We start from the raw sequence: 26,680 nt of genomic DNA, 5'->3' as shown, positions 1-26,680 counted from the left end.
TAAAGAAACAAAACCAAATCAGACGTTACTGACAGTATCTTGTCCTGATATAAATCTAATATCCTTCAGCTTTATGAGAGTCAGGCCCTTGTTGTGTCATCCTAAATCCTAAACATCCATTGGATATGTTTTTCATCAAAGGGATACTTTGGAGTTTTGACAAAGAGCCCCTTTATGTACTTCCCCAGAGTCAGATGAACTCGTGGATACAATTTTATGTCTCTGTGTGCAGTTTGAAGGAAGTTGCTAACTAGCGCTTGTGCAATTACTAAATAGCGTTAGCGCAATGACTGGAAGGCTATGGGTATCGAATAGCATGCTAGCAGAAACCCATAGTGTCATGCCCTGACCTTAGATATCTCTGTTTTCTATATATTTTGGTTAGGTCAGGGTGTGACTAGGGTGGGTACTCTAGTTTTTTGTATGTCTAGGGTTTTTGTAGATCTAGGGGTTTTTGTATATCTATGTTGGCCTGATATAGTTCCCAATCAGAGACAGCTGTTTATCGTTGTCTCTGATTGGGGATCATATTTAGGCAGGCCTTTTCCCCACTTTCTGGTGTGGGATCTTGACTATGTATAGTTGCCTGTCAGCACAATATTGTATAGCGTCATGTTTCGGTTGTTATTTTGTTAGTTTGTTCGGTGTTCATTATTTTAATAAAGAGAATGTACGCATACCACGCTGTGCCTTGGTCTGATCCGTTCAACAAACGTTGACACGTCGACTTAGTTATTGTGCTAATGCTAGTCAACATTGGCTCATGAAACTAGGTCTAACTTCCTTCATACTGGACACAGAGAGATGAAAATCATATCCACAAGTTCATCTGACTCTGGGGGGAGGAGATAAATGGCCTCCTTGCCAAAATCCCGAAGTATCCCTTTAATCTTCCAGTTATTCATAAAAGCAATGTCAGCATCATTGTCTTCTTCACACTGTAAAACACCCAGGAACAATTAACAGTTAGTACAACTAGGAGCTAGTGTGGCATCAATTTGCAGAATTCAATTTTGATTACTGAAGCTAACATAACATTTGAAATTGTACTTTCATCTTATCTTGATGTGACCTGTGTTCATGTAAACAATAATATCAATTAATATACTTACCGCATGATGATACGAGGGTCAAAGGAAGAAACTGCAATCTGAAAAAATAACAAGGAATTCAAACTGGTTCTCCTTGTATAAAATGTGTTCTATAGAGTCACATTGTATTTAAAATAGTGTACAAATTATAGAATACCTCAGGATGTATATTAAACTTCTTCAGAATCTCTTTGACTGCTGCTTCATTGCGATGACACTCCAATAGTCCCTGGCTCTCATGGAAGAGACAGTCCACTGTGAGTATTACATCCTCTCTGTTCACTAGTCTGCTGTTGTCAGGTACAGTGTAGTCTGGGTTGAAGGTGTGATGCTTCACTACCAGAATGACAGGTTTACCAGCTGTCAAGAGAGTGAGGGACAAATAAGAGCATTTGGAATAAGATTCAACTTTTTGAGAAGTTTCTTTATGGATATTGTTGATCTGGAAATAGTCTGTGATGACAGACTGTTACAGTACACTTGGTTCTGGGTGCCAAGATTACCAGGAATCTGCTGCAGTGCTGCTTCAATATCAGTCCCGGCACGAGAGACAATGGGACAGAAAGCAATGATGACATCACTCTCCACCGATGACGTCACCTTCGTTAAACCTTTTGTAGTGAGCCGGCGATTTATTTCCTCATGAGACCCCAGAGTATTCCCAGTCAGAATGGTAAAGAACTTCTCCATCTTCAACTCTATAGAATAATAAAGATATGGTTTAAGTATGTGGTTAAGCAACTGTGACACCTCAGTTACAACATAAGCATATTCAAAGAGTCTTACAGCCTGCCATCATGATGGATCTCAGTTGCACGTTCCCTAAATGACAGCGTTGTAGGCTAACTTCAATTGTATTGAAGCCTCTGCTACAATAAAGACATCTAACTACCCTGCGGGAATCACTTGCTGTGCCCTTACAGGCAATGTCCGCTAAAATTGATGGGCACCGACAAAATGACAGAGCCCATTCATTTTCAATGGAAGGAAAGTGGATCTGGCTCAAATGAGCACGGACAAATAAGTTCAGAGAACAGAGGGATGCAAAAAGTTGGAGATAGTGGAACTTTTAGCAAAGTCCTGGTGATATAGCGATATAGCGGTGTGATTGACCAATTGGGGACCATAACTGTTCGACTGGTGCACAAACATTCAGCACCATGCCAGCGCCACAGCAGCACAAACTACAGTAGATATCGGGGCAAACATTCTATGGGCTCGCAAACATTCAGAAACACGGACAGCGCCACGATCAGCGCAAACTATATACCTGCGCACAATTATTTAGGGCAATGGACAGCGCCACGACCAGCGCAAACTGATAGCTAGTAGGCTTATTGTTTTCAGACACAACCTTTGTGCATCACTACAAGAATGACAGGTTTAGGAAACAAAATACACGTCAACTCTTAACCATGGATATGAGTAGCCTAGCAACGTATGCTGAATGTAATAACATGCATAAGTTACTGTTGCCATTGTCGCTTACTTTTACTTCGACCCATCTAAACATGGAAGACAGTAGCTGTCAGAGGAATTTGGTCAGATTACTGAATTACCTGGAATCTTCTGCAGTGCTGCTTCAATATCAGTCCTATAACATGTACTTACTTACCTTTTGGAGAATCCTGCTGCAACAGAGAGAGAGAGAAGTTCAGAAAATACCCCAAAAAGTAAACTCTCTTAATTTTGTATAAAAGTTAACTGTTTTTTTTGTGCTGTGACTCATTCTGATCACCCATTCAATGTCTATTAGCTGCTGGGGTTGCTACAGAGAGGAGGTCACAGGGGGTCCAGTGTAGCCATGTAATTAGTAACCCAGCTGATTGCTTATTGATTGTTTTTAGCTCCCAGAGCTAATGCCCAGGCTTTAACTAAGTGGTCTAATGTGGTCTTGACAGTCCAGATTAAATATATTTAATCATTCCTAGGAAAGTGTCTGGACACCAGCATAATACATTGTATATTTTTGTACAGTTGTACACTCACATCAGCCGTTGAGCAAAGTAGCAAACTCTGAAATTAGAAAAAATACCTCCAAGATTTTATGCTCAAGGGCGTCACTGGCTTCAATAATCTCCCAGTCGTTCTGAAAGTTAAAATACACAGTATAGGTAAGTATGCAGGGAGGTGCTACTTGGTGTTAGCATTACCCCACCGAATAAACTACCTTACCATTGGTAGCATTATGTTCAAAATCTTTTTGACTGCTGCTTCATTGCGATGACACTCCAATAGTCCCTGGCTCTCATGGAAGAGACAGTCCACTGTGAGTATTACATCCTCTCTGTTCACTAGTCTGCTGCTGTCAGGTACAGTGTAGTCTGGGTTGAAGGTGTGATGCTTCACTACCAGAATGACAGGTGTACAAGCTGTCAAGAGAGTGAGGGACAAATAAGAGCATTTGGAATAAGATTCAACTTTTTGAGAAGTTTCTTTATGGATATTGTTGATCTGGAAATAGTCTCTGATGACAGACTGTTACAGTACACTTGGTTCTGGGTGCCAAGATTACCAGGAATCTGCTGCAGTGCTGCTTCAATATCAGTCCCGGCACGAGAGACAATGGGACAGAAAGCAATGATGACATCACTCTCCGCCGATGACGTCACCTTCGTTAAACCTTTTGTAGTGAGCCGGCGATTTATTTCCTCATGAGACCCAAGAGTATTCCCAGTCAGAATGGTAAAGAACTTCTCCATCTTCAACTCTATAGAATAATAAAGATATGGTTTAAGTATGTGGTTAAGCAACTGTGACACCTCAGTTACAACATAAGAATATTCAAAGAGTCTTACAGCCTGCCATCATGATGGATCTCAGTTGCACGTTCCCTAAATGACAGCGTTGTAGGCTAACTTCAATTGTATTGAAGCCTCTGCTACAATAAAGACATCTAACTACCTTGCGGGAATCACTTGCTGTGCCCTTACAGGCAATGTCCGCTAAAATTGATGGGCACCGACAAAATGACAGAGCCCATTCATTTTCAATGGAAGGAAAGTGGATCTGGCTCAAATGAGCACGGACAAATAAGTTCAGAGAACAGAGGGATGCAAAAAGTTGGAGATAGTGGAACTTTTAGCAAAGTCCTGGTGATATCGCGGTGTGATTGACCAATTGGGGACCATAACTGTTCGACTGGTGCACAAACATTCAGCACCATGCCAGCGCCACAGCAGCACAAACTACAGTAGATATCGGGGCAAACATTCTATGGGCTCGCAAACATTCAGAAACACGGACAGCGCCACGATCAGCGCAAACTATATACCTGCGCACAATTATTTAGGGCAATGGACAGCGCCACGACCAGCGCAAACTGATAGCTAGTAGGCTTATTGTTTTCAGACACAACCTTTGTGCATCACTACAAGAATGACAGGTTTAGGAAACAAAATACACGTCAACTCTTAACCATGGATATGAGTAGCCTAGCAACGTATGCTGAATGTAATAACATGTATAAGTTACTGTTGCCATTGTTAATTACTTTTATTTCTACCCATCTAAACATGGAAGACAGTAACTGTCAAAGGAATTTGGTCAGATTACTGAATTACCTGGAATCTGCTGCAGTGCTGCTTCAATATCAGTCCTATAACATGTACTTACTTACCTTTTGGAGAATCCTGCTGCAACAGAGAGAGAGAAGTTCAGAAAATACCCCAAAAAGTAAACTCTCTTAATTTTGTATAAAAGTTAACTGTTTTTTTTGTGCTGTGACTCATTCTGATCACCCATTCAATGTCTATTAGCTGCTGGGGTTGCTACAGAGAGGAGGTCACAGGGGTCCAGTGTAGCCATGTAATTAGTAACCCTGCTGATTGCTTATTGATTGTTTTTAGCTCCCAGAGCTAATGCCCAGGCTTTAACTAAGTGGTCTAATGTGGTCTTGACAGTCCAGATTAAATATATTTAATCATTCCTAGGAAAGTGTCTGGACACCAGCATAATACATTGTATATTTTTGTACAGTTGTACACTCACATCAGCCGTTGAGCAAAGTAGCAAACTCTGAAATTAGAAAAAAATACCTCCAAGATTTTATGCTCAAGGGCGTCACTGGCTTCAATAATCTCCCAGTCGTTCTGAAAGTTAAAATACACAGTATAGGTAAGTATGCAGGGAGGTGCTACTTGGTGTTAGCATTACCCCACCGAATAAACTACCTTACCATTGGTAGCATTATGTTCAAAATCTTTTTGACTGCTGCTTCATTGCGATGACACTCCAATAGTCCCTGGCTCTCATGGAAGAGACAGTCCACTGTGAGTATTACATCCTCTCTGTTCACTAGTCTGCTGCTGTCAGGTACAGTGTAGTCTGGGTTGAAGGTGTGATGCTTCACTACCAGAATGACAGGTGTACAAGCTGTCAAGAGAGTGAGGGACAAATAAGAGCATTTGGAATAAGATTCAACTTTTTGAGAAGTTTCTTTATGGATATTGTTGATCTGGAAATAGTCTCTGATGACAGACTGTTACAGTACACTTGGTTCTGGGTGCCAAGATTACCAGGAATCTGCTGCAGTGCTGCTTCAATATCAGTCCCGGCACGAGAGACAATGGGACAGAAAGCAATGATGACATCACTCTCCGCCGATGACGTCACCTTCGTTAAACCTTTTGTAGTGAGCCGGCGATTTATTTCCTCATGAGACCCAGAGTATTCCCAGTCAGAATGGTAAAGAACTTCTCCATCTTCAACTCTATAGAATAATAAAGATATGGTTTAAGTATGTGGTTAAGCAACTGTGACACCTCAGTTACAACATAAGAATATTCAAAGAGTCTTACAGCCTGCCATCATGATGGATCTCAGTTGCACGTTCCCTAAATGACAGCGTTGTAGGCTAACTTCAATTGTATTGAAGCCTCTGCTACAATAAAGACATCTAACTACCTTGCGGGAATCACTTGCTGTGCCCTTACAGGCAATGTCCGCTAAAATTGATGGGCACCGACAAAATGACAGAGCCCATTCATTTTCAATGGAAGGAAAGTGGATCTGGCTCAAATGAGCACGGACAAATAAGTTCAGAGAGAACAGAGGGATGCAAAAAGTTGGAGATAGTGGAACTTTTTTAGCAAAGTCCTGGTGATATCGCGGTGTGATTGACCAATTGGGGACCATAACTGTTCGACTGGTGCACAAACATTCAGCACCATGCCAGCGCCACAGCAGCACAAACTACAGTAGATATCGGGGCAAACATTCTATGGGCTCGCAAACATTCAGAAACACGGACAGCGCCACGATCAGCGCAAACTATATACCTGCGCACAATTATTTAGGGCAATGGACAGCGCCACGACCAGCGCAAACTGATAGCTAGTAGGCTTATTGTTTTCAGACACAACCTTTGTGCATCACTACAAGAATGACAGGTTTAGGAAACAAAATACACGTCAACTCTTAACCATGGATATGAGTAGCCTAGCAACGTATGCTGAATGTAATAACATGTATAAGTTACTGTTGCCATTGTCGCTTACTTTTACTTCGACCCATCTAAACATGGAAGACAGTAGCTGTCAGAGGAATTTGGTCAGATTACTGAATTACCTGGAATCTGCTGCAGTGCTGCTTCAATATCAGTCCTATAACATGTACTTACTTACCTTTTGGAGAATCCTGCTGCAACAGAGAGAGAGAAGTTCAGAAAATACCCCAAAAAGTAAACTCTCTTAATTTTGTATAAAAGTTAACTGTTTTTTTTGTGCTGTGACTCATTCTGATCACCCATTCAATGTCTATTAGCTGCTGGGGTTGCTACAGAGAGGAGGTCACAGGGGGTCCAGTGTAGCCATGTAATTAGTAACCCTGCTGATTGCTTATTGATTGTTTTTAGCTCCCAGAGCTAATGCCCAGGCTTTAACTAAGTGGTCTAATGTGGTCTTGACAGTCCAGATTAAATATATTTAATCATTCCTAGGAAAGTGTCTGGACACCAGCATAATACATTGTATATTTTTGTACAGTTGTACACTCACATCAGCCGTTGAGCAAAGTAGCAAACTCTGAAATTAGAAAAAAATACCTCCAAGATTTTATGCTCAAGGGCGTCACTGGCTTCACTGGTTTCAATAATCTCCCAGTCGTTCTGCAAGTTAAAATACACAGTATAGGTAAGTATGCAGGGAGGTGCTACTTGGTGTTAGCATTACCCCACCGAATAAACTACATTACCATTGGCAGCATTATGTTCACAATCTTTTTGACTGCTGCTTCATTGCGATGACACTCCAATAGTCCCTGGCTCTCATGGAAGAGACAGTCCACTGTGAGTATTACATCCTCTCTGTTCACTAGTCTGCTGCTGTCAGGTACAGTGTAGTCTGGGTTGAAGGTGTGATGCTTCACTACCAGAATGACAGGTTTACCAGCTGTCAAGAGAGTGAGGGACAAATAAGAGCATTTGGAATAAGATTCAACTTTTTGAGAAGTTTCTTTATGGATATTGTTGATCTGGAAATAGTCTCTGATGACAGACTGTTACAGTACACTTGGTTCTGGGTGCCAAGATTACCAGGAATCTGCTGCAGTGCTGCTTCAATATCAGTCCCGGCACGAGAGACAATGGGACAGAAAGCAATGATGACATCACTCTCCGCCGATGACGTCACCTTCGTTAAACCTTTTGTAGTGAGCCGGCGATTTATTTCCTCATGAGACCCCAGAGTATTCCCAGTCAGAATGGTAAAGAACTTCTCCATCTTCAACTCTATAGAATAATAAAGATATGGTTTAAGTATGTGGTTAAGCAACTGTGACACCTCAGTTACAACATAAGAATATTCAAAGAGTCTTACAGCCTGCCATCATGATGGATCTCAGTTGCACGTTCCCTAAATGACAGCGTTGTAGGCTAACTTCAATTGTATTGAAGCCTCTGCTACAATAAAGACATCTAACTACCCTGCGGGAATCACTTGCTGTGCCCTTACAGGCAATGTCCGCTAAAATTGATGGGCACCGACAAAATGACAGAGCCCATTCATTTTCAATGGAAGGAAAGTGGATCTGGCTCAAATGAGCATGGACAAATAAGTTCAGAGAACAGAGGGATGCAAAAAGTTGGAGATAGTGGAACTTTTAGCAAAGTCCTGGTGATATCGCGGTGTGATTGACCAATTGGGGACCATAACTGTTCGACTGGTGCACAAACATTCAGCACCATGCCAGCGCCACAGCAGCACAAACTACAGTAGATATCGGGGCAAACATTCTATGGGCTCGCAAACATTCAGAAACACGGACAGCGCCACGATCAGCGCAAACTATATACCTGCGCACAATTATTTAGGATAATGGACAGCGCCACGACCAGCGCAAACTGATAGCTAGTAGGCTTATTGTTTTCAGACACAACCTTTGTGCATCACTACAAGAATGACAGGTTTAGGAAACAAAATACACGTCAACTCTTAACCATGGATATGAGTAGCCTAGCAACGTATGCTGAATGTAATAACATGCATAAGTTACTGTTGCCATTGTTAATTACTTGTATTTCTACCCATCTAAACATGGAAGAAAGTAACTGTCAAAGGAATTTGGTCAGATTACTGAATTGCCTGGAATCTGCTGCAGTGATGCTTCAATATCCGTCCCAGCATGAGAGATGGTAGGACAGAAAGCCATGACGACACTCTCCTCTGGTGATGTCACCTCAGTTAAGCTACTGGTGACAGTGAGCTGCTGTGTTATGCCCTCATGAGACCCTAAACGGCAGCGTTGTAGGCTAACTTAAATTGTACTAGAAGCCTCAGCTACAATAAAGACATCTAACTATCCTGCGGGAATCCCTTGTTAAGTCTTCACAGGCAGTGTCTGCTAAAATTGATGAGCACCGACAAAATGATGTAAGGAAAGAAGATCTTGCCAAAATGAGTACAGCAAGATAAGTTCAGAGAACAGAGCGATGCAATAAAATTGGAGATAGCGGAACTTCGCAGTGCGGTTCTTGAGAGTGATGCTATAGGGAAAACTCATTCCACAGAGTGCGAGTGTCTGCGACTTCTCTCCTCATTTGTTCTTGATTTGGGAATTAAAGTCACTGATTAGTAAGGAACTCCCCTCCTCTGGTTGTTTAGGTCTTAATTGAAAGGAGAAATCAAAAACCAGCAGACTCTAGGCCCTCCATGGAATGACTTTGACACCCCTATGGGTCTCTGAAAACCATAAATTGGATGGTTCTTAAAAGAACCAAAGAAAAATACAAAACCAGAAATGTTTTGGTTCTCCAGGACTGGAATTGAATAGCCTTATTTCCATATTTCCCAGGATGCCTTTCGAGTACATTTTTGAATTACCAGTACCACTCATGACTTTGTTTGCTAGTGACAGAGACATGGTTGTTGCATTCATTAATTTTCCAACCTGTGGCCTTAACCATGTGAGATCATAAGTGAACATGTCGTCATTAAAATATTATTCATTAAGACAATACATATTTTGTAAGGCCTTCTTTTGAGGGCCTAGTTTGACTCTAATATAGTGTTCTGAAACTCAGTTTACAGCCCACGTCAGGCCTGCAAGTCACATTATGCTGGCTTGCAAAGTGATGTGTAATTGCTATTGGAATCCAGACAGAGAGGTGATATCCAACATTTGAAACTTTTATTCACCTGTATCCTGCATTCAGAATGACTGCCATAAAGCAGCAATCAGTAGTTGAAACGGTAGCAAAGTATCCCCCCTGTTTTGGTAAGAAGCTGAGGGATGGGGCTGGAGAAATATAACCTCTCTCAAATACAAAGCTATGCATGCAAGGACTGACCATACATGATATAACAATGATAGTTTTAAACATGTTTTGAGGTTATATAGTGTTTGTTCATGTTTACTTTGCTTACAAACCCACAAAACAAGCTTATATTTTGGGTTCTGAATGGGTACGACAACTAAACTCATGAGGCATTTATAAGTTATATTCTTCAAGATTCATTGAGTACATGTCATTCATTTATAAGTCCAACAATAGGGATAGCAGCTGCTGATTGCCCCTTTAAAACATCTAAACTGGAACAACAATTTCAGTAATGGTTGCAAAACATCCAAGTAACAGATTGGAATAGCAAAGCAAAATGTATGTTATTTATATTTGAGTAGCATAGGATAATTAATCAATCAACATACAGTACCAGTCAAAAGTTTGGACACACCTACTCATTCAAGGGTTGCTATTTTTACTATTTTCTACATTGCAGAATAATAGTGAAGACTTCAAAACTATGTAATAACACATATGGAATCACGTAGTAACCAAAAAAAGTGGTAAACAAATCCAAATATATTGTAGATTCTTCAAAGAGGCCACCCTTTGCCTTGATGACAGCTTTGCACACTCTTGGCTTTCTCTACCAGCTTCAGGGGAAATGATTTTCCAACAGTCTTGAAGGAGTTCCCACATATGCTGAGCACTTGTTGGCTGCTTTTCCTTCACTCTGCTGTCCAACTCATCCCAAACCATCTCAACTGGGTTGAAGTCAGGTGATTGTGGAGGCCAGGTCATCTAATGCAGCACAGCACTATTTTTTGGTCAAATAGTCCTTACACAGCCTGAAGGTGTGTTTTAGGTCATTGTCCTGTTGAAAAACAAATGATAGCCCCACTAAGCGCAAACAAGAGGGGATGGCATATCGCTGCAAAATGCTCTGGTAGTCATGCTGGTTGAGTTGAGGTTTTTTTTTTTACAGGGACAGTGCACATTAATCAAAGTTTCAGTAAAAGTGCCGATTTTAGCCAGCCGGCTAATTGTTAGTATAATTTAATTATACCAATGTGCTTTCATCAATTGAAAGCCCTTAATCTATTTTATGAGAATTTGTAAGATTTCTTGTTTGCATAAAATAGACGCAGACCAGTCTTTAAATAATAGGTAATAGAATTTATTCTCGGAGCGCGCTGCCACTTAATCACGTGCAGCAGTTTATATACAGACAATGACGTAATTTCACTGCTTTTACAGAATCCCCTCCTCTCGACCGGGACAAAGTAAGGTGAAAAGTTCATTCTAACTTACTAACACACTCCCAGATAACTTTTGACCCCTCAACATTATCGATCACCACTGAACTGACAGTTATAATTAACAGCAAACCTAGGAATGCACTCACTGCCTTATCTAAAAATCCCAGAGCTAAGTTTCAGTTGGGTCAACCATAGGCTAACGACCTTATGTGTTTATACATTCCACAACCCATTTGTTCCTGCCTAGTTGGAATGGTGTTCATTAACTTTTTATTACTCCTTGTCCTGTCACACAATTCCTTCTCATGAACTCATATTGTCTATTACTTATAAAACAGAGTATAAGTTTACCTAGATACAATTCTATTTAGAATGGGGATATTGTTTATTCATTTATCCATAATAAATCCATAATAAATTCAACACTAATTTTCAACCACAGTCCCTAGGCAGGTTATTAAAAACAATTACAATATAGACAATAGCAACATAGGACAAGCAAGACATAGCATACAGACATAGCAACATAGGACAAGCAAGACGTAGCATACAGACATAGCAACATAGAACAAAAAGCAGCTAAAAAAAGTGTGACTTGAATAAATAACTGACAGTGCCACCAACAAAGCACCCCCACATCTCCTCCTCCATGCTTCACAGTGGGAACCACACATATGGAGATCATCAATTCACCTACTCTGCATCTCACAAAGACAAGGCGGTTAGAATCAAAAATCAGAAATTTGGACTAATCAGACCAAAGGACAGATTCCACTGGTCTAATGTCCATTGCTTGTGTTTCTTGGCCCAAGCAAGTCTCTTCTTATTGGTGTCCTTTAGTAGTGGTTTCTTTGCAGCAATTTGTCCATGAAGGCCTGATTTACGCAGTCTCCTCTGAACAGTTGATGTTGAGACAAGTCTGATACATGAACTCTGTGAAGCATTTATTTGGGCTGCAATTTCTGAGGTGCTGTCATGACGTCCCCGAAGTCGGCCCTTCTCCTTGTTCGGGTGGTGTTCGAAGTCACCGGTCGAAGTCACCGGCTTTCTAGTCACCATCGATCCATGTTTCAGTTTCGTTTTGTTTTGTCTGTATTACACACACACCTGGTTTCTATTACACATCACGTTCCTTATTTAACCCTCTGGCATACATTCATGTTCTGTCCGTGATTGTTTATATCGTTAGTGGTTGTGTTATGTGCCAGTGTTTTTTGTATGGTCCTATTTGGAATTTTGCTTGATATTTTGAGTAAACTCAGTTATGTTACTCAATACCTGTGTCCTGCTTCTGACTCCGCTATAACTTTGCACCCAATTGCTGACAGGTGCAGTTAACGCTAATGAACTAATCCTCTGCAGCAGAGGTAACTCTGGGTCTTCCTTTCCTGTGGCGGTCCTCATTGAGAGACAGTTTAATAGCGCTTGATGGTTTTGTGACTGCACTTGAAGAAACTTTCAAAGTTCTTGACATTTTCCACATTGACTGACCTTCATGTCTTAAGTAATTATGGCCTATTGTTTCTCTTTGCTTATTTGAGCTGTTCGTGCCATAATATGGATTTGGTCTTTTACCAAATAGGGCTATCTTCTGCATACCACCCTTACCTTGTCACAACACAACTGATTGGATCAAACGTATTAAGAAGGAAAGGAATTCCACAAATTAACTTAAATGCATTCCAGGTGACTACCTTTAAAAAAATATATTTTATTTTTATTTCACCTTTATTTAACCAGGTAGGCTAGTTGAGAACAATTTCTCATTTACAACTGTGACCTGGCCAAGATAAAGCAAAGCAGTTAGACAAAAACAACAACACAGAGTTACAAATGGGATAAACAAACGTACAGTCAATAACAAGTTGGGAAAATGTATATACAGTGTGTCTAAATGTAATAAGATTAGGGAGGTAAGGCAATAAATAGGCCATAGTGGCGAAATAAAGTACAATTTCGCATTAACACTGGAGTGAAAGATGTGCAGATGATGATGTGCAAGTAGGGATACTGGGGTGCAAAAGAGCAAAAAAAATAACAATATGGGGATGAGGTAGTTGGGTGGGCTATTTACAGATGGGCTGTGTACAGGTGGAGTGATCGGTAAGCTGCTCTGACAACTGATGCTTAAACTTAGTGAGGGAGATATACGTCTCCAGCTTCAGTGATTTTTGCAATTCGTTCCAGTCATTGGCAGCAGAAAACTGGAAGAAAAGGCGGCCAAAGAAGAAGGTGTTGGTTTTGGGGATGACCAGTGAAATATATACCTGCTGGAGCGCGTGCTACGGGTGGATGTTACTTTGTTGACCAGTGAGCTGAGATAAGGCGGGGCTTTACCTAGCAAAGACTTATACATGACCTGGAGCCAGTGGCTTTGGTGAGGAATATGAATCGAGGGCCAACCAACGAGAGCATACAGGTCGCAGTGGTGGGCAGTGAATGGGGATTTGGTGACAAAACGGATGGCACTGTGATAGCAAATTGCATGTAGTCTGAGTCGGAGTGTTGGAGGCACTCTACTTGTAAATGACATCGCCGAAGTCAAGGATCGGTAGGATATATACAGAGAAAAGAGTCGGCCTGAGAATTGAACCCTGTGGCATCCCCAAAGAGACTGCCAGAGGTCTGGACAACAGGCCCTCCGATTTGACACACTGAACTCTGTCTGAGAAGTAGTTGGTGAACCAGGCGAGGCCGTCATTTGAAAAACCAAGGCTACTGAGTTTGCCGAAAAGAATGCAGTGATTGACAGAGTCGAAAGCCTTAGCCAGGTGGATGAAGACAGCTGCACAGTACTGTCTTTTATCGATGACGGTTATGATATCGTTTAGGACCTTGAGCGTGGCTGAAGTGCACCCATGACCAACTCGGAAACCAGATTGCATAGCGGAGAAGGTACGGTGGCTTTCGAAGACAGGGCAGGATAGATATGGGTCTGTAACAGTTTGGTTCTAGAGTGTCTCCCCTTTGAAGAGGGAGATGACCGCGGCAGCATTCTAATCTTTAGGGATCTCAGACGATACGAAAGAGAGGTTGAACAGGCTAGTAATAGGGGTTGAAACAATTGCGGCGGATAATTTTAGAAAGAGAGGGTCTAGATTGTCTAGCCCAGCTGATTTTGTAGGGGTCCAGATTTTGCAACTCTTTCAGAACATCAGCTATCTAGATTTGGGTGAAGGAGAAGCAGGAGGGGGGCTTGGGCAAGTTGCTGCGGGGGATGCAGAGCTGTTGGCCAGGGTAGCCAGGTGGAAAGCATGGCCAATCGTAGAAAAATGCTTGTTGTTTCCTAGCCTCAGTGCAGTAGGCAGCTGGGAGGAGGTGCTCTTATTCTTTATGGACTTTACAGTGTCCCAAAACGTTTGAGAATTTGTGCTAAAAGATGCACATTTCTGTTTGAAAAAGCTAGCCTTTGCTTTCCTATCTGACTGAGTATATTGGTTCCTAACTTCCCTAAAAAGTTTCATATTACAGGGGCTATTTGACATTGATGAGGGGTGGTCGTTTGACCGCGGGCCCATTACGCACGCAGGCAATGAGGCAGTTATTGCTGAGATCCTGGTTGAAGACAGAAAAGGTGTATTTAGAGGGCAAGTTGGCCAGGGTAATATCTATGAGGATGCCCGTGTTTACGGATTTAGGGTTGTCCATGATAGGTTCCTTGATAATTTGTGTGAGATTGAGGGCATCTATCTTAGATTGTAGGATGGCCGGGATGTTAAGCATATCCCCGATTAGGTCACCTAACAGTACGAACTCTGAAGATAAATGGGGGACAATCAATTCACATATGGTGTCCAAGGCACAGCTGGAGGCTGAGGGGGGTCTATAACAAGCGGCAACAGTGAGAGACTTACTTCTGGAAAGGTGGATTTTTAAAGATTGAATCTCAAACTGTTTTGGCACAGACCTGGATGGTATGACAGAACTCGGCAGGCTATCTCAGCAGTTGATTGCAACTCCGCCCCATTTGGCAGTTCTATCTTGACGGAAAATGTTGTAGTTGGGGATGGAAATTTCAGCATTTTTGGTGGCCTTCCTAAGCCAGGTTTCAGACACGGCTAGGACATCAGGGTTGGCGGAGTGTGCTGAAACAAAGGCTTTTATGGTTACAGAAGTCAACAAATGAGAGTTAGCGGGCCGGGGCTAGCAGATCGGTCTTCGGCGACATCGCAGCGGAAAAGATGGCATAGCAGTAAGACGTGTCGTGTCCCTATGTATATATCGTCTTTTTTCGTTTTTACATATTTTTCTTCGCATATCTTTTAAAACATTTTGCTAAACCTCAGCTTCCAAATACTCTCCTGCAACCCGCCTCACCCAATGCAGCTATTTTTCCTAAGTATTTATATTAACTTCGGAACGGGAACCCCTCAACTGAAGCTAGCCAGCTAACTACCAGCTATGCTAGCGGTCTTCAGCTAACCGGTCATCAGCTAACCTTTAGCTCGGAAAGCTCTCGCCAGTTCAAACAACGCGACTCTAACCAGAGCATAACGGATCTATTTATTTTTTATCCCCGGATTCCCACCGCAAACGGAACATCTTTCAGCTGGATCTTTACAACTAGCTATCTAGCTAAATCACAACCCCGGATGATTTACTCCTGGCTAGCGTTTCCACCCACTTAGCTTGAAGCTAGCTCGGCCAGAGCCCCTGTGCTACCACCGTAGCAGACTCCTGGGCTACAATACCTACCACCGTAGCATACTCCTGGGCTACAATACCCGGACCCACAACCGGTCTATCGATGTCACCGCATGAAGAGGAATAAACAGACTCACCCCATCGCGACGTCCCCCAAACTCTCTAACCCTTGCTATCTCCTTGCTTGCTATTTTGGGCTGCTAACTGCCAGCTTGTTTAGCCCCGGTCCGCTAACTGCTACCTTGTTTAGCCCCGGCCTACTAACTGTTAGCTTGTTAGCACAGGCCTGCTAACCGTCTGAATCGCCGCGTCCCAAACACTCACTGGGCCCATAATTACTCTCTATCTCTTTTCGATTTTTAATTTGTTTATACCTTCCGGTAACCTGCCTCACCCAATGTGATACGGAATCGCTATTATTTTTAATTTTTAGAACACACTCAAGAACCTCCAGAAGCTAACCAGCTAACTAGCTACAAGCTATTTAGTCATTGTTAGTTTTTTTAACCTGGTTAACACTCACCAATCCAGCTTCCCTGCCCCCTGGACACTGATCACTTGGCTACATAGCTGATGCACGCTGGACTGTCCATTAATCACGGTACTCCATTCTGCTTGTTTATGTTTTATCTGTCGGCCCCGTTGCCTAGTCAACGCCATTTTGCTGTTGTTGTGCTAGCTGATTAGCTGTTGTTGTCTCACCTACTGTTTTAGCTAGCTTTCCCAATTCAACACCTGTGATTACTGTATGCCTCGCTGTATGTCTCTCTCAAATGTCAATATGCCTTGTATACAGTGCCTTGCGAAAGTATTCGGCCCCCTTGAACTTTGCAACCTTTTGCCACATTTCAGGCTTCAAACATAAAGATATAAAACTGTATTTTTTTGTGAAGAATCAACAACAAGTGGGACACAATCATGAAGTGGAACGACATTTATTGGATATTTCAAACTTTTTTAACAAATCAAAAACTGAGAATTTGGGCGTGCAAAATTATTCAGCCCCCTTAAGTTAATACTTTGTAGCGCCACCTTTTGCTGCGATTACAGCTGTAAGTCGCTTGGGGTATGTCTCTATCAGTTTTGCACATCGAGAGACTGAAATGTTTTCCCATTCCTCCTTGCAAAACAGCTCAAGCTCAGTGAGGTTGGATGGAGAGCATTTGTGAATAGCAGTTTTCAGTTCTTTCCACAGATTCTCGATTGGATTCAGGTCTGGACTTTGACTTGGCCATTCTAACACCTGGATATGTTTATTTTTGAACCATTCCATTGTAGATTTTGCTTTATGTTTTGGATCATTGTCTTGTTGGAAGACAAATCTCCGTCCCAGTCTCAGGTCTTTTGCAGACTCCATCAGGTTTTCTTCCAGAATGGTCCTGTATTTGGCTCCATCCATCTTCCCATCAATTTTAACCATCTTCCCCGTCCCTGCTGAAGAAAAGCAGGCCCAAACCATGATGCTGCCACCACCATGTTTGACAGTGGGGATGGTGTGGTCAGGGTGATGAGCTGTGTTGCTTTTACGCCAAACATAACATTTTGCATTGTTGCCAAAAAGTTCAATTTTGGTTTCATCTGACCAGAGCACTTTCTTACACATGTTTGGTGTGTCTCCCAGGTGGCTTGTGGCAAACTTTAAACAACACTTTTTATGGATATCTTTAAGAAATGGCTTTCTTCTTGCCACTCTTCCATAAAGGCCAGATTTGTGCAATATATGACTGATTGTTGTCCATTGGACAGAGTCTCCCACCTCAGCTGTAGATCTCTGCAGTTCATCCAGAGTGATCATGGGCCTCTTGGCTGCATCTCTGATCAGTCTTCTCCTTGTATGAGCTGAAAGTTTAGAGGGACGGCCAGGTCTTGGTAGATTTGCAGTGGTCTAATACTCCTTCCATTTCAATATTATCGCTTGCACAGTGCTCCTTGGGATGTTTAAAGCTTGGGAAATCTTTTTGTATCCAAATCCGGCTTTAAACTTCTTCACAACAGTATCTCGGACCTGCCTGGTGTGTTCCTTGCTCTTCATGATGCTCTCTGCGCTTTTAACGGACCTCTGAGACTATCACAGTGCAGGTGCATTTATACGGAGACTTGATTACACACAGGTGGATTGTATTTATCATCATTAGTCATTTAGGTCAACATTGGATCATTCAGAGATCCTCACTGAACTTCTGGAGAGAGTTTGCTGCACTGAAAGTAAAGGGGTTGAATAATTTTGCACGCCCAATTTTTCAGTTTTTGATTTGTTAAAAAGTTTGAAATATCCAATAAATGTCGTTCCACTTCATGATTGTGTCCCACTTGTTGTTGATTCTTCACAAAAAAATACAGTTTTATATCTTTATGTTGGAAGCCTGAAATGTGGCAAAAGGTGGCAAAGTTCAAGGGGGCCGAATACTTTCGCAAGGCACTGTACTGTTGCTCAGGTTAGTTATCATTGTTTTAGCTCACAAGGGAGCCCCTAGTTCCACTCTTCATACCCCAGATACCTCCTTTGTCCCACCTCCCACACATGCGGTGACCTCACCCATTACAACCAGCATGTCCAGAGATACAACCTCTCTCATCATCACCCAGTGCCTGGGCTTACCTCCGCTGTACCCGCACCCCACCATACCCCTGTCTGCGCATTATGCCCTGAATATATTCTACCATGCCCAGAAACCTGCTCCTCTTATTCTCTGTCCCCAGTGCTCTAGGCGACCAGTTTTGATAGCCTTTAGTCGCACCCTCATACTACTCCTTCTCTGTTCCGCGGGTGATGTGGAGGTAAACCCAGGCCCTGCATGTCCCCAGGCACCCTCATTTGTTGACTTCTGTGATCTAAAAAGCCTTGGTTTCATGCATGTCAACATCAGAAGCCTCCTCCCTAAGTTTGTTTTACTCACTGCTTTAGCACACTCTGCTAACCCTGATGTCCTTGCCGTGTCTGAGTCCTGGCTCAGGAAGGCCACCAAAAATTCAGAGATTTCCATACCCAACTATAACATCTTCCGTCAAGATCGAACTGCCAAAGGGGGAGGAGTTGCAGTCTACTGCAGAGATAGCCTGCAAAGTAATGTCATACTTTCCAGGTCCATACCCAAACAGTTCAAACTACTAACTCTGAAAATGACTCTCTCCAGAAATAAGTCTCTCACTGTTGCCGCCTGCTACCGACCCCCCTCAGCTCCTAGCTGCGCCCTGGACACCATTTGTGAATTGATCGCCCCCATCTAGCTTCAGAGTTTGTTCTTTTAGGTGACCTAAACTGGGATATGCTTAACACCCCGGCAGTCCTACAATCTAAGCTAGATGCCCTCAATCTCACACAAATCATCAAGGAACCCACCAGGTACAACCCTAACTCTGTAAACAAGGGCACCCTCATAGACGTCATCCTGACCAACTGGCCCTCCAAATACACCTCCGCTGTCTTCAACCAGGATCTCAGCGATCACTGCCTCATTGCCTGTATCCGCTACGGAGCCGCAGTCAAACGACCACCCCTCATCACTGTCAAACGCTCCCTAAAACACTTCTGTGAGCAGGCCTTTCTAATCGACCTGGCCCGGGTATCCTGGAAGGACATTGACCTCATCCCGTCAGTTGAGGATGCCTGGTCATTCTTTAAAAGTAACTTCCTCACCATTTTAGATAAGCATGCTCCGTTCAAAAAATGCAGAACTAAGAACAGATACAGCCCTTGGTTCACTCCAGACCTGACTGCCCTCGACCAGCACAAAAACATCCTGTGCCGGACTGCAATAGCATCGAATAGTCCCCGCGGTCAGTCAGGAAAGCTAAGGCCAGCTTCTTCAGGCAGAAGTTTGCATCCTGTAGCTCCAACTCCAAAGAGTTCTGGGACACTGTGAAGTCCATGGAGAACAAGAGCACCTCCTCCCAGCTGCCCACTGCACTGAGGCTAGGTAACACGGTCACCACCGATAAATCCATGATTATCGAAAACTTCAACAAGCATTTCTCAACGGCTGGCCATGCCTTCCGCCTGGCTACTCCAACCTCGGCCAACAGCTCCGCCCCCACCGCAGCTCCTCGCCCAAGCCCCTCCAGGTTCTCCTTTACCCAAATCCAGATAGCAGATGTTCTGAAAGAGCTGCAAAACTTGGACCCGTACAAATCAGCTGGGCTTGACAATCTGGACCCTCTATTTCTGAAACTATCCGCCGCCATTGTCGCAACCCCTATTACCAGCCTGTTCAACCTCTCTTTCATATCGTCTGAGATCCCCAAGGATTGGAAAGCTGCCGCAATCATCCCCCTCTTTAAAGGGGGAGACACCCTGGACCCAAACTGTTACAGACCTATATCCATCCTGCCCTGCCTATCTAAGGTCTTCGAAAGCCAAGTCAACAAACAGGTCACTGACCATCGGTACGGTGGGATTCGAGATGGTCAGTGACCTGATTGTTGACTTGGCTTTCGAAGACCTTAGATAGGCAGGGCTCCGCTGTGCAATCTGGTTTCCGAGCCGGTCACGGGTGCACCTCAGCCACACTCAAGGTACTAAACGATATCATAACCGCCATCGATAAAAGACAGTACTGTGCAGCCGTCTTCATCGACCTTGCCAAGGCTTTTGACTCTGTCAATCACCATATTCTTATCGGCAGACTCAGTAGCCTCGGTTTTTCGGATGACTGCCTTGACTGGTTCACCAATTACTTTGCAGACAGAGTTCAGTGTGTCAAATCGGAGGGCATGCTGTCCGGTCCTCTGGCAGTCTCTATGGGGGTGCCACAGGGTTCAATTCTCGGGCCGACTCTTTTCTCTGTATATATCAATGATGTTGCTCTTGCTGCGGGCGATTCCCTGATCCACCTCTACGCAGACGACACCATTCTATATACTTCCGGCCCGTCCTTGGACACTGTGCTATCTAACCTCCAAACGAGCTTCAATGCCATACAACACTCCTTCCGTGGCCTCCAACTGCTCTTAAACGCTAGTAAAACCAAATGCATGCTTTTCAACCGATCGCTGCCTGCACCCGCATGCCCGACGAGCATCACCACCCTGGATGGTTCCGACCTTGAATATGTGGACATCTATAAGTACCTAGGTGTCTGGCTAGACTGTAAACTTTCCTTCCAGACTCATATCAAACATCTCCAATCGAAAATCAAATCAAGAGTCGGCTTTCTATTCCGCAACAAAGCCTTCTTCACTCACGCCGCCAAACTTACCCTAGTAAAACTGACTATCCTACCGATCCTCGACTTCGATGATGTCATCTACAAAATTGCTTCCAACACTCTACTCAGCAAACTGGATGCAGTTTACCACAGTGCCATCCATTTTGTCACTAAAGCACCTTATACCACCCACCACTGCGACTTGTATGCTCTAGTCGGCTGGCCCTCGCTACATATTCGTTGCCAGACCCACTGGCTCCAGGTCATCTACAAGTCCATGCTAGGTAAAGCTCCGCCTTATCTCAGTTCACTGGTCACGATGGCAACACCCATCCGCAGCACGCGCTCCAGCAGGTGTATCTCACTGATCATCCCTAAAGCCAACACCTCATTTGGCCGCCTTTCGTTCCAGTACTCTGCTGCCTGCGACTGGAACGAACTGCAAAAATCCCTGAAGTTGGAGACTTTTATCTCCCTCACCAACTTCAAACATCTGCTATCTGAGCAGCTAACCGATCGCTGCAGCTGTACATAGTCTACTGGTAAATAGCCCACCCATTTTCACCTACCTCATCCCCATACTGTTTTTATTTATTTACTTTTCTGCTCTTTTGCACACCAATATCTCTACCTGTACATGACCATCTGATCATTTATCACTCCAGTGTTAATCTGCAATATTGTAATTATTCGCCTACCTCCTCATGCCTTTTGCACACAATGTATATAGACTGCCCTTTTTTTCTACTGACTTGTTAATTGTTTACTCCATGTGTAACTCTGTGTTGTCTGTTCACACTGCTATGCTTTATCTTGGCCAGGTCGCAGTTGCAAATGAGAACTTGTTCTCAACTAGCCTACCTGGTTAAATAAAGGTGAAATAAAAAAATAAAAAAAATCCTGTTGAAACCACACTGGACGATTACATTGGCAGACCAGTCGTGATGGATAGGCGGGGCTCCGTGTTGACAATAAAGGGTCCAGGCCAGTTGGCAAAAGAGGTATGGGCCTAGCTCAAGGCTAACTCGTGCTTGCTTCGGGACAGAGGCGTTAGCTAACAGTAGCCACTCAATTACAGCTAGCTAGCTGCGATGATCCGGTGTAATGGTCCAGAGCTTGCGGCAGGAATCATGTGATGTGGTTGAAAGAATAAAGCTGGTTGAAAGAATTCCAAGAGTGTGCAAAACTGTCATCAATGCAAAGGGTGGCTACTTTAAAGAATCTCAAATGTAAAATATATTGATTTGTTTAACACTTTTATGGTTACTACATGATTCAATATGTGTTACTTCATAGTTTTCATGTCTTCTCTATTATTCTACAATGTAGAAAATAGTAAAAAATAAGGAAAACCCTGGAATGAGAAGGTGTGTCCAAACTTTTGACTGGTACTGCACATGCAAAAACATAGATATTAAAACAAACTATTCTAAAAATCTACCTGCAAAAGAGCATTCTGGGAAATATGATAATAATGGCCATGGTTTTGGTTCAATGCTGGCTATTAACACCAACAGTGGGGTTATTTTACACCACTGAGTGTTAATTTAATTGTTAATTTAATTATTGCATCGACACTAGAAATGTTACACTGACAAATCAACACTGGTCAATTTGCTGTGTGCTATGAAAGGGACACATCTGCAGGCTTTCTATACATTTAAATAATATTTTAGAATTCTGAAGAACTGTCGATGCAAGGTTATTCTTGGGCAAGAGTTCTCCAAGAAACCTTATGGCCAAACAGTTCTATTTTTGTTTCATCAGACCAGAAGACATGTCTCCAAAAAGTACGCTATTTGTCCCTATGTGCAGTTGCAAACCGTAGTTTGTCTTTTTTATGGCGGTTTTGGAGCAGTGGCTTCTTCCTTGCTGAGCGGCCTTTCAGGTAATGTCATTATAGGACTCGTTTTACTGTGGATATAGATACTTTTTTACCTGTTCTGAGATTGATTTACACTTTTCGCACCAAGGTATGATCATCTCTAGGAGACAGAACGCGTGCCTTCCTGAGCGCTATCGCGGCTGCGTGGTTCCATGGTGTTTATACTTGCGTACTATTGTTTGTACAGATGACCGATATACCTTCAGGCGTTATTAACAAGAAATTTGACAGACAAATGCTCTCTAGCATACGGGCCAGGACATGTACTGGCTTAAGCAGGGGGACACGTCTGGCACTGCAGGATTTGAGTCCCTGGCGGCGTAGTGTGTTACTGATGGTAGGCTTTGTTACTTTGGTCCCAGCTCTCTGCAGGTCATTCACTAGGTCCCCCTGTGTGGTTCTGGGATTTTGCTCACCGTTCTTGTGATCATTTTGACCCCACGGGGTGAGATCTTGCGTGGAGCCCCAGATCGAGGGAGATTATCAGTGGTCTTGTATGTCTTCCATTTCCTAATAATTGCTCCCACAGTTGATTTCTTCAAACCAAGCTGCTTACCTATTGCAGATTCAGTCTTCCCAGCCTGGTGCAGGTCTACAATTTTGTTTCTGGTGTCCTTTGACAGCTCTTTGGTCTTGGCCATAGTGGAGTTTGGAGTGTGACTGTTTGAGGTTGTGGACAGGTGTATTTTATACTGAAAACAAGTTCAAACAGGTGCCATTAATACAGGAAATGAGTGGAGGACAGAGGAGCCTCTTAAAGAAGTTACAGGTCTGTGAGAGCCAGATATCTTGCTTGTTTGTAGGTGACCAAATACTTATTTTCCACCATAATTAGCAAATAAATTCATAAAGAAATTGTACAATGTGATTTTCTGGATTTTTTTCTAATTTTGTCTGTCATAGTTGAAGTGTACCTATGATGAACATTACAGGCCTCTCTCATCTTTTTAAGTGGGAGAACTTGCACAATTGGTGGCTGACTAAATACTTTTTTGCCGCACTGTATGTATGTATGTATGTATGTATGTATGCATGTATGTATGTATGCATGTATGTATGTATGTATGTATGTATGTATGTATGTATGTATGCATGCATGCATGCAAGTATGTATCAAGGCGACATCCACTGAACAAAAATATAAAGTGTAGGTCCCATGTTTCATGAGCTGAAATAAAAAGATACCAGAAATGTTCCATATGCACAAAAAGCTCATTTCTCCCCAATGTTACATCCCTGTTAGTGAGCATTTCTCATTTGCCAATATATTCCATCCACCTGACAGGTATGGCATATCAAGAAGCTAATTAAACAGCATGATCATTACACAGGTGCACCTCATTCTTGGCACAATAAATGGCCACTTTAAAATGTGCAGTTTTGTCACACAACACAATGCCACAAAATGTCTCAAGTTTTGAGGGAGCATGCAATTGGTATGCTCACTGCAGGAATGTCCACCAGAGCTGTTGCCAGATAATTGTATGTTAATTTCTTTATCATAAGCTGCCTCCAACATCATTTTAGAGAATTTGGCAGTACGTCACAACCGCAGACCACGTGTAACCACGCCAGCCCTGGACCTCCACATCTGGTTTCTACACCTGCGGGATCATCTGATCAGCCACCCGGACAGCTGATGAAACAGGAGTATTTCTGTCTGTAATAAAGCCCTTTTTGTGGAAAAAAAACCTAACTCTGTTTGGCTGGGCCTGGCTCCCAAGAGGGTGGGCCTACACCCCCCCCCCCCCCCTGACTGATTTCCTTGTATGACCTGTAACTCAATAAAATCCTTAAATTGTTGCATGAAGCGTTTATATTTTTGTTCAGTATAGATGGTTATCAAAATGTGTTATTTATTGTGTATGCCAGGCTGCTATTGTACTTTAAATAAATCCCGTGGATAAAAAATGGCCACCTTAGCTACCGCCTGCGACACTACCATGATACCCAGTTTGAAGCACTTTAAATCGGCAAGTACGTTGATACAACACTGCTGCAGTGGTTTCCGATTTACTCGTCGTCAAGCCCAATCAGCCACGCAAAACGGTAGCAACAAATCTGCCTAACTAGCCGACTTGATTTCCATACACACACTCCTTTCGACACACCCACTCGCCAATACTTCAGATTGCCATATTGTGCTGCAGCTACCCATACATGGAAATACAGTACATAGCCTAATTACATTGTGGTTGGGGCAAGACAAATATGTCCAATTTAATAATATCAATTTGTTTACCTGCACAATACTCTCTCGATGTCAATCAACAGAGAAAATAAACAAACTAGTCCCAACGTTTGGATGAGAGGGTCATGAAATACCAGATCAAAAGTGATATTAACATGTCTGTACTGCTTCTACTTTCACGCTTGAAACATCCTCCGGATTTCGGGTAATCAGAAAGTGAAAGTGTCCACAGCCCGTTTGTCGGGGATAACGTTCAACGCATATTCAGCCAACACTCTTTTGCTCTGACAAAATAATTGATCTATTCGTTTTTATTGGTTTCTTTCACAACAGCTCATTCTTGTCACAACAATACAAAATGCAAATATTGATTGGTTTTACCATAATAATCTACATGAATTTGTGAGTTCATTGACTTACTATTTCACGGACCCTGCAAAGCAACACAGAAAGCTTCACTTGTTATTGAAATACATAGCCAATTACATCGATTGTGGCTGAGGCAAGAAAAAGATGTGCAATTCAAGAATATCAATTCGTTTAGCTACTTACCGCACAATATTGTCACGATGTCAACCAAGACAGAAAATAAACAAAGTAGTCACAAACAGCAGGTTTAGATGAGAGCGTCGTCAAATACCAGATCAAAGTCGTATTATTTTAACTTGATCTGTCTGTCTGTACTGCTCTTACTTTCACTCTTGAAACGCACATATAGAACAATGAGACAGATATTTAACCGGATGTATAAACGTGCTTGAAGTTGCCACTCGCAAATATGGTAGTGAGAGGAAGCCCAGGAAGATGAAACAAGATGGATTTTGTCCGACATTCTGTTATGAACAGAGTGGACTAAGTTTGGTAGACTTTACCCTTTGCAAACGTTTTTAAAAATCGCGTTGTTTAGAAGGATTGCAAAAGCACATTGTGTTATTGCACACGCTTACTTCACAGAATAGGCTTTTTCCCTAATGGAAATAGCCAGAGACATGCTAGAACGCGCCAATAGGATGTTGGTAGCTTGTGCTTGGCTCTGCTCACCATGGGTGTGTTCGTAAATTAAATCTGGAGTGCCAGAATGCGCTCAGGGTTTTCGTAAATTCAGAGCGTTGTCAGATTGTCATTTGTAAATTTAGAGCGTTTACTGCGCACACGGTCACTGAACGATCTGACCGAGGAGTAGGCTTGATCCAAGCGTTCTGACCTCACAACCGCAGTCAAGCACCCAAGCTAATTGGCTAAAACGGGTGCTGAGCGGAAGTCGATTCATCAATTATACTGCGCTCTGGCACACTCAGACAATAGCGCTCTGAAATCGGAGTACATAGCCAGAGCCAATTTACGAATAATGTGTTCTCATTGGAAACGACAGCCTGGGGTCTAGCTTGGTTTAGTTAAAAATATATATATATGGTGCAAGTGTCAGTAGCATCCTTGGCGCCCCCTGACAACGGTGAGTCAAGGACATTTCTGGTTGCGACAACAAATCATATAGCTGTAACCAACAAGTAACCAATAATTGCACTCATCACCAACTCACCAATCTGAGACGCCTGTGCAACCAAGACGTAACCAATAATTGACCAATGAGAAAATAGTTATAGAATTGGCCGGAACTAGAAGAGGAGCGTCTCTTCTCCTCTGTAAAAACTGTAACGTTTTTAAACTTTAGCGGCTTATGTTATCATTTTCTGAAATCAGAAGTTTTGTTGTCTGCTGTTTTCGATTGGAATATCTAGTAGTAGCA

At 42.7% G+C, this 26,680-nt stretch overlaps 1 protein-coding gene across 5 annotated transcripts in view; it reads right to left on the bottom strand.

Moving 5' to 3' along the window:
* The window catches only part of LOC135505943 (uncharacterized), a 28,681-nt gene extending 2,588 nt beyond the window's left edge, over nucleotides 1-26,093 (bottom strand). The window contains exons 1-18 of one of the 5 annotated variants that reach the window (XM_064925215.1): nucleotides 25,486-26,093; nucleotides 23,299-23,434; nucleotides 7,624-7,818; nucleotides 7,284-7,480; nucleotides 7,135-7,197; nucleotides 6,712-6,731; nucleotides 5,609-5,802; nucleotides 5,269-5,465; nucleotides 5,129-5,182; nucleotides 4,711-4,726; nucleotides 3,607-3,801; nucleotides 3,267-3,463; nucleotides 3,127-3,180; nucleotides 2,707-2,722; nucleotides 1,595-1,789; nucleotides 1,249-1,451; nucleotides 1,113-1,150; nucleotides 7-938 (exon numbers count right to left, since the gene is read on the bottom strand). In XM_064925215.1, the coding sequence (XP_064781287.1) occupies nucleotides 902-938; nucleotides 1,113-1,150; nucleotides 1,249-1,451; nucleotides 1,595-1,789; nucleotides 2,707-2,722; nucleotides 3,127-3,180; nucleotides 3,267-3,463; nucleotides 3,607-3,801; nucleotides 4,711-4,726; nucleotides 5,129-5,182; nucleotides 5,269-5,465; nucleotides 5,609-5,802; nucleotides 6,712-6,731; nucleotides 7,135-7,197; nucleotides 7,284-7,480; nucleotides 7,624-7,818; nucleotides 23,299-23,383 (1,956 nt within the window). In that variant the 5' untranslated portion in view covers nucleotides 23,384-23,434; nucleotides 25,486-26,093 and the 3' untranslated portion in view covers nucleotides 7-901. Of the gene's footprint in view, nucleotides 1-6; nucleotides 939-1,112; nucleotides 1,151-1,248; nucleotides 1,452-1,594; nucleotides 1,790-2,706; nucleotides 2,723-3,126; nucleotides 3,181-3,266; nucleotides 3,464-3,606; nucleotides 3,802-4,710; nucleotides 4,727-5,128; nucleotides 5,183-5,268; nucleotides 5,466-5,608; nucleotides 5,803-6,711; nucleotides 6,732-7,134; nucleotides 7,198-7,283; nucleotides 7,481-7,623; nucleotides 7,819-23,298; nucleotides 23,435-24,984; nucleotides 25,086-25,353; nucleotides 25,367-25,485 lie in introns of those variants that run through there. The other 4 variants (XM_064925214.1, XM_064925218.1, XM_064925216.1 and 1 more) reach the window with 4 other exon arrangements.
* Nucleotides 26,094-26,680: the final 587 nt, after the last annotated feature.

The sequence above is a fragment of the Oncorhynchus masou genome, chromosome 19 (assembly GCF_036934945.1).
Source record: "Oncorhynchus masou masou isolate Uvic2021 chromosome 19, UVic_Omas_1.1, whole genome shotgun sequence".
Lineage (NCBI taxonomy): Eukaryota > Metazoa > Chordata > Actinopteri > Salmoniformes > Salmonidae > Oncorhynchus > Oncorhynchus masou.
Note: the sequence above shows the minus strand (reverse complement) of the source record. Positions and strands in the feature narration are given on the sequence as shown.